General features: G+C 41.8%; 1 protein-coding gene across 1 annotated transcript in view; it reads right to left on the bottom strand.

Annotated features, from left to right (window-relative positions):
- The window catches only part of CUL3 (cullin 3), a 108,766-nt gene extending 94,075 nt beyond the window's left edge, over positions 1-14,691 (bottom strand). Inside the window, exon 1 of the mRNA XM_039469794.2 lies at positions 14,186-14,691. Within this exon, the coding sequence (XP_039325728.1) occupies positions 14,186-14,251 (66 nt within the window). The 5' untranslated portion in view covers positions 14,252-14,691. The remainder of the gene's footprint in view (positions 1-14,185) is intronic.
- Positions 14,692-15,238: the final 547 nt, after the last annotated feature.

Raw genomic sequence — 15,238 nt, 5'->3', positions numbered from 1 at the left:
AGAGTACTAACAACTCTTTCAGCTCTATCTCTGTGAATGGCTTTTTCATATATAAAAGAAAAAGTATATACAGCATTTCAAAACGTGATGATGACCACAACAAATAGGATACAATAATGTAAGATTCTCACTGAGGTAAAAAGCTTGTCACTGTACTAGTATTGGTGCTATTTTCAACCACAAAAAAAGAGATATTACAGGACTCCCTTAAACACATTTTATCCAGAAAACACAGTATTCATCATAACCAGATTTCAAACATCGTACTTGCAGACCTTCCATATTAAAAAAGTTAGTGATATCTAAGATCAACAGTTTAAAATGTTTTCTTTCCCAATACACTATGAAATCCAAAACACTACTATTTATACTAGTTAACACTACTACATGGGTCACATATATAAAATTACTCTTTACACATTCATCTATAATGTATGAAAACCCTATAAACTCTAAGACAATGACAAATTAATTATACCTAAATCAATTACATACAACCCAAAAGGAAAGAAAACGTATGAAATACCAAATTGCCATAGTTTGCTCTATCTTTGAATGACTCTAACTGTAATCAAATAAGATACGACAGCAAAAGGTCTATGATACAAATTTGTTACAAAAATCTGCTCTAAGTCTATTCAAAACTTCTCTACAACTGTCAACTCACCAAAAAAAAAAAAAAAAAAAAAAGTACACAAGAACACAGCTAAGTTTCCCAGTGCTTCATATTAGAATTTAACCATCATCCCTGAAATAGACCACTCACAGTTTAAAGAAAAATCCAAGGCTAAAAAGGCAGGTAATTTTTGCAACATCACACAATGTATTTTAGACAAAGGCCACAGGAAAAGACACTGGCAGCAGTTCCTAGATTTATGTATAAATACAAGTGTCTTTTGCTGAAATTTCTGAAGCTAGAATAAGCCTAAGGTAACCTCAAGTTAAAACCTCTTCATTTACAACAGAAGAAACTGAGGCTAAGGGGCTTGCTTATCCAAGCTGAGTGTCCTTCCAGGGTACCATGTCAACTCAAACCATCAGAGTGCTCAATACTGAAAAATCATTTTATAATTAAATAAGCCAGTGGTAACACTGAATTACTATGACTACATGTTTATTTCAGTCTGCTACAGAGAAAAGAGCTTTTAACCAGAAATCAAGCTTCTGATCATGGATCTTCCATAAATTCAAGTAAGGAGTGTATCCCTTGGTAAACCACCTTCTCTAGTCTTCTGTTTCCTCATTTGTTAAGAAGAGATTCTCTCAAAAGTCTCTGCCAGGGTTTGAATGTTTGTGTCTCTTTCAAAATCCATGTTGAAATTTAACCGTCAATTTAACAATATTAAAAAGTGCGGTAATCCAGGTGCAGTGGCTAACGCCTGTAATCCCAGCACTTTGGGAGGCCAGCGTGGGCAGATTGTTTGAGCCCAACAGTTCAAGACCAGCCTGGGCAACATAGGGAAATCCTGTCTCTACAAAAAAAAAAAAAAAAAAAGAAAAAAAAGAAAAAAGTTGTTGCTGGCCTGCACCTGTCCTTAGCTACCCAGGAGGCTGAGGTGGAAGAATCCATTAAGCCCTGGAGGGCATGGCTACAGTGAACCAAGATCAAGCCACTGCAATCCAGCCTGGGTAAGAGAGAGAGGGGGAAAAAAAAAAAAGTGGGGTCTTCAAGAGGTGATTAACTCATTAAGGGTGGAACCCTTGCGAACAAGATTAGGTGGCCTTATAAGAGGTTGACAAGGAGAGTTCACTTTTTTTGCCCCTCTGCCTCTGCCATGTGCAGATACAGAATTCTTCCCCACCAGAGGATTCCAAGAGGATCCTGCATCAAGGAATCGTGTTGGAAGCAGACAGCAACCCTCACCAGACAGCAGGATCTGTAGCACCTTGATCTTGAACTTCCCAGCCTCCACAAGTGTGAGAAAATAAATTTCTCTTCTTTGTAAATTACTCAGTCTGCAGGATTTTGTTACAGTACCAGAAAAAGATTACAAGAGTCACTTTTAGCATTTAAAAATTAAAATACTAACACAAATAACACATAAATTACTTATTTGGCTACTGATAGCATTAATCAAAAAAGTCGTATTTCTTTCATGTCTCACTTGCATACACAAAAGTAGTAAATTATTATTTAAAAATTTAATCTTTGTACTTCTAATACATTAATCTACCACTTTAGTATATTCCCAAAGACAAAAAATTAAAAATCAAAGTAAACATATTAACTTCAAGGAATCACTTTTTGCTAAGTATATAAATTTATATTAGCCAAAAATAAAAATAAAAATAAAAATAAAAATAAATTAATGTGTGTGGTCAGGTTCACAATTTAAAAGAGCAAATGTAAACTCATAAATTTTTGTAGGCCAACTAGTAATAAGCCTTTCTTACAGGTTATGCTTTTGACTGCTTTATTCAAGTCAATACACACTAAGGTCCCCTTACACAAGTTATATACTCAAATGTTACTGAACAATGCACATTTCCATTGATTTAAAGTTTTTTATAACTTTTATAAATGGTCCATTTACTTAAAGTCAGTAAAACTTGGATTCTTTTTGTAAAGAGAGTATTGCATTGTATAAGCTTCAGGGCCCCTGGATCTGCCCCTGGCTAATAATTTAAAAGGCAACCTTAGAATTAGTTTTCTGTATAATGAAAAGAACACGAACTTTTCAGTCAGACATACCTGGAATTTGAATCCTAACTCTGACCTTCTCTATGCATATATGTAATATACATATTTTACTAGGCCTCTCTGGGACCCAGATAAATTTAAAACAGGAGTAACAACGTTATACTTAAAATTGTTTTGAGTATTTCAGATAATTAGTTCAAAGTAACTAAAACAGCCTACCACAAGGCAGACACCCAACTAGTTGTGACTAATCTTGTAAGGCAACCTCTAGTGGAAATAGGAGCTGGAGATGAAAAAGAAAAAGGACTTTTTCACAATTATTTTGGAGAAGACAGGGTAAACAGAAGAGGCTAAGTGTTGCTCAGTTAAGAGCTGTTTTAGGTAAGAATGACTTAAAAACACGTATGTCAAAAGAATTCCTCTTAGTAATGATGGCTTGCTTTTATAGAAAAGTAGCTCTAGGAAATCTCACATTTTCTTAAAGTAGGTAAAAATTCCCCTTTGAAGTCATTTTATGCACCTGCTCAGCAGCAACATTTCTCATTTAAAGAGCAAACTGGGGTCCATTCCTTTCTCAGTGATTACAAGTTCTAAAAGGAGGTCAAATTAAGAAGTTTTGCTTAGTTACATTTTCAACTTTAAAAATGAGTTTTTTGCCGGGCGCGGTGTCTCACGCCTGTAATCCCAGCACTTTGGGAGGCCGAGGCGGGTGGATCACAAGGTCAAGAGATCGAGACCATCCTGGTCAACATGGTGAAAGTCGGTCTCTATTAAAAATACAAAAAATTAGCTGGGCATGGTGGTGTGTGCCTGTAAGCCTAGCTACTCGGGAGGCTGAAGAAGGAGAACTGCCTGAACCCAGGAGGCGGAGGTTGCGGTGAGCCGAGATCGTGCCACTGCACTCCAGCCTGGGTAACAAGAGCAAAACTCCGTCTCAAAAAAAAAGTATTTTTTTTTTTTTAAAAGAATGCTGCCTAGTAGCAAAAGATTTGGATTAGGGCTTAAGGCAACTACAGGATCAGTTCTCAATTTCCTATTAACTGTTATCAAGTTGAGCAAGTAGAAGTCTCCTCCTCATCTTTAAAAAAGATTAATAACTAGTGATTTTAAAGCAATGGTTAACAGAATTTCTTAAAATGAAATCTTTCACAGAACCCCACATACAAATGATAACACAGGAGCTAATCTAAAGGACCACAGAGGGAGATTTGGAGATCTCTACTTTCTACTTCCTAGGCCTCCTGGGTCCTAGACACCCTCCGGGCTCCCTGTAAATGTTTGAAAGTAACTGCCCTATACAAAACACAGAATTATAGTTGAAAAACTTGATTTTATGATTAGGAAATTCTTTTAAATGTCTTAGTGATACCACTATTAGAAAGCATTTTCTGATATTTCATTTAATCCTCACAATTTGTGAAGGACTGCTGTAGTTCTCATCTTAAAGAAAACTTAAAAGGTCTCTTAGTTCCTTTATTCAACACTGTGTACTATATGCTGGGTGCATACTGTTGTACTGATGAAAGTCATGAAGAAGACTTGAGGCCTCCTCAAGAAAATTATGCTCTAAAAAAGGAGAGAGAGACTCCTCTCTCAACAATCTTGGCTGTAAAAGGAGGTAATATGGTGGTTACTACAATGCAGAAGAAAGGGGAAAAGACATCTTCCTTCTCTGAGACCAGAGGGAAAGGAGCCGAGAATGAATAAAGCAGTAGGATGACAAGCTCTAAGACAGCATGAAGATCCCTGCAATACAAGTCTGTCTGATCATCACTGTAGATTCAGTACCTGACCCACAGCAGCAACACACAATAAAGGTATTTTAAATTGAATAAATGAATGACTTCCACATGCAATGAACAAAATTAATATATGGCCTAGACATAGTATCTGTGAGGAAGGTATGAAACTCTTCAATGACTGAGGAAGCATGAGTAGGAAGTCAGTAGATAGTCATAAGGAGAGAGCAGGAGAATAACCCTCAAGCCAAAAAAGATGATGATGGACGTGGCAATAAACCACATCTGGGCCCAATGACTCAATAACTGTAAGAAAAATTAAAACCTCAATTCAAAAACATAAGCCTACATCCTTAGGCCAAAGCCACGTTTCAGGTGGAAAGAGGTCACAGAATTCAGCCAGGCGCAGTGGCTCATGCCTGTAATCCCAGCACTTTGGGAGGCTGAGACGGGCGGATCATGAGGTCAAGACATTGCGACCATCCTGGACAACATGGTGAAACCCTGTCTCTACTAAAAATACAAAAATTAGCCGGGCCTGGTGGCTCATGCCTGTAATCCCAGCTGTTCAGGAGGCTGAGGCAGGAGAATCGCTTGAACCCAGGAGGCAGAGGTTGCAGTGAGTGGAGATCGTGCCACTGCACTCCAGCCTGGCAACAGAGCAAGTCTCTGTCTCAAAAAAATAAAATAAAATAAAATAAGGAAGACAGGCTGAAGATACAGGGAAATTAATCTGCAAGAGAAACAGGGGATCAGAGTGTACAATTTAAGTGTGACGGGAAGGGATGAGATGCGAAGGAGTCATGGTGGAGGGAGTGAAATGTAGAGCACAGCTAGTAAACAGAAAGACTGGACCACAGACTGTCTTCTGACTCTCAATTCAGGGTCACTGACAATGCATCGTGCTACCTTTACTAATTTCAAGTCATTACTGTTCCAGGAGACTGGCCTGACTACCCTGCTACAGAAAGTGCCACAAGATCTTTAATGACCCACTGCTACATCTTAAGACTTCACTTAGAGCTACAAAAACTTCAAACATTTCACGGCACCATTTGCTTACTGAATTTATCAATTACTATGGTTTGGCTTAGAGGAATAGTTTCTCATTTAATAAGTCACTCACTAGCCATCCACACTATGCTAAACGCTGTGTGGTTCAACGGGGTGTCTGGCATAAGCTTTGGACAGGGACCAAAACCTAGTTCAGGAGTGAAACAAAAAAGGGAGAGGGGAGAAGGAGACAGGGAGGAAAGGAAGGAAAAAAGAAAAACTAGGTATGTTTTTAAATGAACATTTAACGTACATATTATCAAACATGCAAGCCAAGTGAGCATTTACTCCCTTCAATAAAGTTACGAGGGGTTACACAATTACTCCAAGGATTATGTGTGAATCATTATAGGAACTTCTGCTTTTGAAACGACCCCTCAAGACACAACAGGATTCTTTTAAGTGTCCCAGTGGTACTAAACCTATAACCTTTGAGAATGCTTTCTTAGCACGGTTCACGAACTGGCTCTGCAGGCTTTTCAAAACTTAATTTCTATAAGTTGTACAATAAAATGACAGGATCACTAAAATAAGTGTATAACATTCAATGTAACTGCTTGCAAAAACAACATCCAATTTTAATACTGACCTAATCAAGGCTAAATATTGGTATGACAATAGTTAACTGTGTGCCAAGTTCCATTTTAAAGCTTTATTTTTTTAAAATCACACAACAATGCTATAAGGTGGATCTTATTAGTAGTCTCATTTTACACAAGGGAAAACTGAGGCTACAAGAAGTTAGTAACCTGTTAAAGGTGATGCAGCCAGAAAGATGTGGAGCTGATGTTCCAAGCCCACACTCTTAGGCTTGCAGTCTCTCTACTTTTTAGTCATATCCCTATATTCATATGTTGAATACTCTAGTGCAGAAGTAAATGAAAATTGTCTACAGACTATCCCTAGTTTTATTCTCCTAAGTAGCCAAAGAAATGCAAATTAATGCATTAAAGTACTATTTTTTCACCTATGAAATTAAAGATACAATTATGTTGGGTAAGACACTACTACAAAGAAGTTAAAACTGATACTACCTTGAGAAATAAGAGTTCTCACTTCAGAGCCAGATTGCTTGGGTCAGAATCCTGATTCTGCCACTTGCAAGAATACCATAAGCCAATTACTTAACCTCTCAAAGGCTCATTTGTAGAAGACATAATAGCAGTATTCTATAGTTGCTGGAATTGAGTAAGTTTACACATGAAGAGTACATGATAAACATTCAGAAAGTGTTACCTATTATTATTACCATTATGGAGGTCAATTAGGTAACATATTTCAATTATGTGCAGCCCAATAATTCAACAATCATCGTTGGGCTCAAATATTTATGTGTCTAAGTAGTCACAGTTGCCATCTTTTTTAATAGAAAAAATATGGACTCCCTGGAATCAACCAAAATATCTGGCAATAGGGAAATGGTTAAGCAAACTGAGGTAAAGTATTATAGTCATTAAAAACCATGTTTTCAAAAATTACAGTAAGAAATTTTTTAACAGCAGTGTATACATTACCTTAATTTTACTGTGTGTTCACTCAAGAGTTTGAAAGATTAAAAGGAAACAAATGAAAATGTTAATGTTGTTTGTTTCCAAGTGGTAGGACTATACACAGGTGATTTCTTTACTTCTCTATTTATACATTTAGACGCTTACCACGTTTTCTACCAGGAATATACATCATTGCTATAATTAGAAAAGTTACTAAAATAAATTCATTGCTTTAACAGAGTATGGTTGAATAGTTTTCGCAATACACTGATAGACTAATACGAATTGTAATTTATGTTTTTCACTAAATTGTGTTTAATTAATTCATATAATTCATGTTACTAGTAACATTTGTTCTTACTACCATACCTTTACACTCTCCTGACCTTACAATGGGCTAACAGTAACTACTTTCAAAAAAAAGTTGCATCGTTTAAAACTACAAATTTTCTAGTAACTTTTTTTTTTTTTTTTTTTTTTTTTTTGAGATGGAGTTTCGCTCTTGTTACCCAGGCTGGAGTGCAATGGCACGATCTCGGCTCACCGCAACCTCCACCTCCTGGGTTCGGGCAATTCTCCTGCCTCAGCCTCCTGAGTAGCTGGGATTACAGGCACGCGCCACCATGCCCAGCTAATTTTTTGTATTTTTGGTAGAGACGGGGTTTCACCATGTTGACCAGGATGGTCTCGATCTCTTGACCTTGTGATCCACCCGCCTCGGCCTCCCAAAGTGCTGGGATTACAGGCTTGAGCCACCGCGCCCGGTCGTAACTTTTACATAAACCTAACAAAACTACTTAAGACCATCCATGTACTCTGGAATGAAAATAAAAAATTACCTCTAAAGTCTCCCAATGTATAAAGAGAAGGCATACCACTTTTTCTAGCCTTAATCATGTAATCTTCCTGAACTGGACAAATGCTGTCATTACTAAACTACATTTAATGAATGAATGACATACGAACAAATGAAGCATTCCCTACTTTGTCTGAATCAAGTCTGTGATTTATTATTTAAAAAACCAAATTTTTATACTCTATTTCATATTACTTACATAGTTTCAAATTCAATATTGGTACTAATAATTTTCCAAGTTCCTCTGAATTGCTATCTAGAAAGACAAAGCAAAATAAATACTTTATTAATAATAACTGTATACTTTTATTTTTTATTTTTTTTTGAGACGGAGTTTCGCTCTTGTTTCCCAGGCTGGAGTGCAATGGCGCGATCTTGGCTCACCACAACCTCCGCCTCCTGGGTTCAGGCAATTCTCCTGCCTCAGCCTTCTGAGTAGCTGGGATTACAGGCACGCGCTACCATGCCCAGCCGATTTTTTTCTATTTTTAGTAGAGATGGGGTTTCATCATGTTGACCATGGTCTCAATCTCTCGACCTCGTGATCCACCCGCCTCGGCCTCCCAAAGTGCTGAGATTACAGGCTTGAGCCACCGCGCCCAGTCTACTTTTATTTTTTTTTTAACTTCTCAAGTCAGAGAGGTACTAACAGCTATAACACAACTGGCTGTCCCAAAACTATAAACACTATCGGTAACAGTATCAGTCTAAGTGTAAGTAACACTTTAATGAATCTGCTTCACCTTGCTTCATAACATGAAAAACAAATTTATAATTAATTCTTTGCTCTGTGATCTGCAATACTACCACCCAGCTTTCCTCCAGGTACCAGTCCAGGTAGTTCCATGCAACAACTACCTTCCCTAAGAGAACCCTACCATGAAGACGAAAGCTGTTCCCTCAAATCTGGCAAACATTTTCCTATTTTTTTTGAGATAGAATTTTTTGAGACAGCGTTTCACTCTTACTGCCCAACCCATTGCAATGGCGCAATCTCAACTCACTGCAACCTCCGCCTAGAGTGTTCAAGCGATTCTCCTGCCTCAGCCTCCTGAGAAGCTGGGATTACAGGCCTTGTGCCACCGCGCCTAGCTAATTTTGTATTTTTAGTAGAGACTAGGTTTCTCCATGTTAGTCAGGTTGGTCTCAAACTCCTGACCTCAGGTGATCTGCCTGCCTGGGCTTCCCAAAGTGTTGGGATTACAGACGTGAGCCACCAAGCCTAGCCATCAAATCTAGGAAACATTTCTGTAGCTCAAAGGAAAGAAAACACAATTAACTGTCCCCATCTGTCCTTAGACTCTTCCTGTTCTTAAGTATATCACTAATGATCATAAAACTCTTTCACTAATGTAAGTTGCTCTGTATGTTCCAGCTAACAATCACCTCCAAACATTTGCTGCCCATGCTACACAGGTGGAGTCCATCTAGCATTAGGGAGTGGACATTTTATCATAACACTCTTTCTCATGATGAGTTAGCATGCTTTTAAAAACTAATGAAAACAATTTCCAGGACCCCCAGGTAGAGGTCTTAAGAGCCTGATTACATTCTGGAGATAGTAGCCTTCCTAACAGGTTTCCCAAACTCTGAAGGCTAAGCCAAGAAAGGCTTCATTACTGTTTGATAGAGGAGAGGACAGCATTTTCATTCAAACTTTACCCCTTCAATTCCAACCAAGCTCATCAAACCCATGTGGACAAAACCCAGACAGTAAAAATGATAAGAAATGACTTTTCAAAGTTAAAGACAAAAGGTTTACCTGACAGCAACTAATCCTACATAGTGGAACAAAGCCCAGGAGTAAGGAAGAGACTCTGTGGGACAGAAATATTTGGTCCAAAATCACATTATTTCCACGAGTTTCACAACTACAGCCTCCCTTCTTTAAAAGTTTTGTGGTCCTTGCTGTTCCTTTGCATACAAAAAAAAAAAGTTTAAAAAAGATTATCAAAAAAGATGTGTAATTATCTATTTTGTGGAACGCAGGAAAGCTTATAAACTGGAATAAACTTTTCCTTTGTCAACAGCTTACAAATACAGAAACTTGCTTATTGTCTTCCACCTTAAAAAGAATTTCTATGAAAAGGTCTACTTAAAAATGCAAATTGTGCATTAAACTGTGGTGTACTAGAACTCCTACAATGATGAGGATATACTTAAAATATGCACTAAGGCTGCGTGTGGTGGTTCATGTCTGTAATCCCAGCCAGCACTTTGGGAGACTGAGGTGGGCAGATCACCTGTGGTCACGAGTTCAAGACCAGCCCGGCCAACATGGCGAAATGCCATCACCTACTTAAAATACAAAAATCAACCACATGTGGTGGCGCAAACCTGTAGTCCCAGCTACTCAGGAGGCTGAGGCACAAGAATTGCTTGAAACCTGGAGGTGGAGGCTGCAGTGAGGTGAGATTACATCACTGTACTCCAGCCTGGGTGACAGAGTAAGACTCTGTCTCAAAAAAGAAAACAATGCACTCAAAACACTACAAAGAATCTGATTTTACTGTTGAAAATTTATCTCTGGTATTATGCATCTACAAAATATCCTATAAGTTCAATTACCACTCTATTTTGCAATGAAAACAATCTCAAAACATAATTCTACACTGTTTTTTACAAGTCAATTTTGTAAAACAGTCTGAAATGCACCTGAGACTCAGGAGAGTCTCGCTCTGTGGTCCAGGCTGGGGAACGACAGAAATGGGGGTTGGGGAAGTTGGGGGGTAGATTTTGGTCAAAGGGTACAAGCTGCAAGATGAATAAATTGTGGAGATCAAATGTACAGCATGGTAAGAATAGTTAATAATACTATATTGCATATTTGAAATTTGCTAAGACAGTACACCTTAATTGCTCTCATCACACAGACATTAAAAAAACAAGTATTTATGAGGTGATTATATGTTAGCTTCATGGCATAATCATTTCACAATGTATACAATTACCAAAACCTCATATTGTCCACCTTAAACATACACAATTTTTTTTTTTTTCCTGAGACAGTCTTGCTCTGTCACCCAGGCTGGCGGTACCACCTTAGCTCACTGCAACCTCTGCCTCCCGGGTTCAAGTGATTCTGGTGCCTTAGCCTCCAGAGTAGCTGGGATTATGGGTGCATGTCACCACCCCTGGCAAATGTTTGTAATTTTAGCAGAGGCAGGGGTTTGCATGTTGGGCTAGTCTCCAACTCCTAACCTCAGGTGATCTGCCCGCCTCATCCTCCCAAAGTGCTGGGATTACAGGTGTGAGCCACTATGCCTGGACTTTCGGTGAAACTCTAATTTCTCTTAAGTTACAGTAACTATATATCCAAACAACAGATGTACAATAATTTTTAAATATGTACATATGCATAACCATAAACAATTAAGGATGTACCTATGTATAACCATAAACAATAGTTTTTTTTTTTTTTTTTGAGACAGTTTCACTTTTGTTGCCCAAGTTGGAGTGCTATGGCTTGATCTCAGTGTTGCCCAGGCTACAGTGCAATGGTGCAATCTCAGCTCACTGCAACCTCCACCTCCCAAATTCAAGCGATTCTCCAGCCTCAGCCTCCCGAGTAGCTGGGACTACAGGCACCTGCCACCAGGCCCCACTTTTTTTGTATTTTTAGTAGAAATGAGGTTTCACCATGTTGGCCAGGCTGGTCTCAGACACCTGACCTCAGGTGATCCACCTGCCTCGGCCCCAAAACACTAAACAGCTGGGATCACAGGTGTGAGACACCTAGTCTGGCCGTATTTTTTCTTCATGTAATACTGTGCATTAACTACTTTTGACTATCAACTCATGCAGTCTGCAGTTATGTACAAAACTGCCAATCTAGAAGACAGGAATTTTGAAGGTCTACAAGCACACGGTTAACAAGATAAATCTACAAAATACCATACCACTGAGATATATAGCTATCTGTAACAAAGTCTCATAAACTAAACAGTTTTTTTGTTTTTTTTTTTTTTTTGAGACAGAGTTTCACTCCTATTGCCTAGAGTGCAATGATCTCTGCCTCCTGGGTTCAAACAATTCTCCTGCCTCAGCCTCCCCAGTAGCTAGGACTACAACTACCCACCACCACACCCGGCTAATTTTTTGTATTTTAGTAGAGACGGGATTTCACCGTGTTGGCCAGGATGGTCTCAATCTCCTAACTTCATGATCTGCCTGCTTCGGCCTCCCCAAATGCTGGGATTACAGACGTGAGCCATTGCGCCTGGCCAAACTAGAATTGTTATTTTCAAAGGGAACCACTTATGAATGTTATTAATACTTATTAAACAGTAATGAAAAATTTTAGGAATCAGCAGCTATTAACTACTGAATATCAAAACTAGTCACTTACGTATATAACCTGAAGGAGAAGTTATAGACAGAATGGGCCCAAATTAGCTCATAACCATAAACGAAGCAGAAAAAAAAAAATTCTGTTCCGGTACTATGTGGTAACCTACCACACAATTTTATTATACTGGTCAGCTAAAGGAATAATCAAATTCTCTCCCACCTCTTCTCCTCAACAATACTAGTTCCAGAAGGCAGGGATCTTGGCCTTTTTAGCTATACTGACAAACCCTCAGAACAGTGTCTGGCACATAATATTCAGTATTTGTTGAACAAATGAAATGATGGCCAAACAGGTAAGACCAGGGAAACCTGAAGAGATCAAAAAGTTTGATTACACACAGATGAAAGTACAAATGGCCAATCAGAAGGCCATTAACCTGAGTGAATTGATGTCAAATGTGAGTTACTCCACATTTTAGAAAAAAATCTTTAGAACTTTACAATTGAAAACTGAGGAGTGTACGACCGCAGACACTCCTAGAAAATGTTGTACAAAACTACTGACTTCATAAAAGTCTAAATTATAAACTCTACTTTAATGGTCAAAATTTAGCAGGAAAATTAATATTGCTCACAAATTCATAAAGCCAGCTCTTTGCCCAATTATAAAGGAAAACATACTAGTAAAACCTCGTTAGCACTCTGTCAACACTGCTGACTTCCTGATGTAATTTCTCACGTTTAGAGAAAAGTTTAAACATTAAAAAAGCCTTTATTATCAAAAACACTTAATTCTCCTAAATACATCGTACCTATTCACACAAAGCAGAAGTTCCCTCACACTGACTTTAGTATTAATGTTCTTGCAATTTCAGAATTCTACATCAGGTGTATCCTTTTCAATTTTAGGAATTCATAGAGGTCCTCAGGTTCTCTGGGACTAAATTACTTAACTGGGGCAATCATATTTAGATAGTTAAGTCTTTTCCCCACTACAACTGCACTTCAGGAAAAGCATACTTTAAAAAGTGACAATAAATCCCTCTCTTATGCCTGCACATCACATGAAGTATTTGTGAATCTAAGAAGGGAAAACCAAGATCTTTCTCTAATTTTACTTTTAAAAATCTTCTGTCCGATTGCTAGTTCGTCTGTCTTGATGTACGCCTTTTATTTTAACAACATGGGCAAGTATGGCCAGTTTGTTAACAACAGTACATTTTAATTGTTTGCCACGAGGTATCTGAACCAGATTATGACACCCAAAGTTAGACCCTATGTCCTCAACACCGAAAGGGTACGACTCAACGTAATGCCAAAAAAGTTAAGTTTCTGAGCAGAACGCGTTTGCTGTCACTGAAACCGATGAAAGAAAGCAACTCCACAAGGCGACTAAGCTCTTTCTTTGGGCTCCCAAGGCTGAGAAATGGAGAACCAATTGTCCGGTTTGCTCTCTGTGGCTTCCCCCCAGCCTTCCTCCGAGTGGCGAGGCAATCCTGCACAGGAGTTTGCAAAGTGCTTAGGAGGCTTGCGGGATGAAAGACGCTATAAATACACCCCATGTTACTAGTTTATGATCACTGAGCATTCCGTGCAACCACTGTCACTGCGTCGGGGGCAGGTTGATGGCACAGCCCTTCCTGGGGAGGGGAACAGAGAGGGCAGCCCTTTCATCACCCTAAAAGCTAGGCTGGATTATTTTGGAAAGTGCAGCGAAACCCCACGTGAAAAGTTCCACACATGTCTCACACAGGGAGGACTCCGCCGCGGCCAGCAGCGCCGGAGGCTGGGCCCACACCCCGGCAACGTGGGGAAGCGTCGGGCGGCCGAGGGGCCCTGGCCGCAGCCGACGCCCACGGGGCGGCTGGAGCAGCAGCTCTCAGGCGGGGGCGCGGCGCCAGGCCCGGGCTCCCGGCGCGGGGAACAGCCCGGGAGGGCGGCCGCGCCGGGGCCCCGCGCCGCCCGGTTGCTGGGAAGGCTCGCGCCCCGCGGCCGGCGGGCGTGGGGGAGGGGAGGCCGGGCCTGCGGCCTGTTGGGGGAGTTCAGCCCGGGCCTCGCGTGCGGCTCTCGGCCCGGCCCCCGGCCCCGGGGTCCCGGACGCCGGGGAGAGACTCACCGGAAAGGCCCGGATCCGCATCTTGGTGTCCTTCCGGCTGCCCGTGCCTTTGCTCAGATTCGACATGGTGCTCGTCCCCTCCCCGGCGGCGGCTTCAGGTCGCGCTCCGCGGCGCCGGTGTCACATTTAAGGCGGGCGGGCAGGCGAGGGGCGACGCTGGGGACGGCGGCGGCGCGGCCCCCGGGCAGGGCTAAGGAGCTGGCCGGCCCCTGGGCAGCCGCGGCGGCGGCGGGGACGGCGGCGGCTCGGGCTCCGGCGGCTCCGACGCGGCTGGGGAGCTGCGCTGGCGCGGCGGCTCCGCGGGGTCCCCCTCAGGCCCGGCTCGGCTCCCTTTATCGCGCTCCTCCGCGATGGCGGCGGCGGCGGCGACGGACAAACATCTCACTGCGCAGGCCGAACGTCGTCCTCCTCCTCCTCCTTCTCCTCCTCCGCCTGAGCGAGACGAGATCCGGCCCAGAGGGTGGAGGGGGGAGGAGGGAGGGAGGAGAGCCGGAGAGTGAGAAATGCGGGGGGAGGGAGGTGGGAGGACGGGAGGGGGAAGCGGGCGGCCGCGGCGGGGACGCTCAGATCTCGCGAGAAGAGGGCGAGCGCGCTACTCCTCGTGGGGCGGGGCGAAGCCCGGGAGCGGGAGGACGCCACCGGAGGGGAGGAGGGGAACGGGGAGTTGGGGGGAGTGGGAGGGGCCGGTGGGGCGGGGAAGCGAAAAGGGGGCGTGGCTAAGGGCAGGAGGTTTAAGCTGCCTTTTTGAAAGCGGAGCGCCAGGTCCCGGGTGCTGGGCGGAGGTGGTTGCTGATTGGTGGAACTCCAAGTGGTGTTGCGGGGATCCTGGTCACGTGGGGGGAATGGGCGGGGGAAGTTCTGAGAGCCGAAGCAGGATTGTAGTGGGCTGGGGCCCCACTGGGCTGGGACGAGAGAGTAGTCTGTAGAAAGAGCGTGGGGTGCTAGATGGATAACTACGTCCGGAACTGGTTCCTATGTTTTTCTAGGGCATGTGGACTAGGGATGGGTACTTGAGCAGAAGCCAGCAACTTGAATGAAGCGTTTGTGCAGGAC

This window comes from Saimiri boliviensis, chromosome 5, assembly GCF_048565385.1.
Source record: "Saimiri boliviensis isolate mSaiBol1 chromosome 5, mSaiBol1.pri, whole genome shotgun sequence".
In the NCBI taxonomy this organism is placed as follows: Eukaryota; Metazoa; Chordata; class Mammalia; order Primates; family Cebidae; genus Saimiri; species Saimiri boliviensis.
The sequence above is the reverse complement of the archived record's forward strand: the minus strand, read 5'-3'. Positions and strand labels throughout refer to the sequence as shown.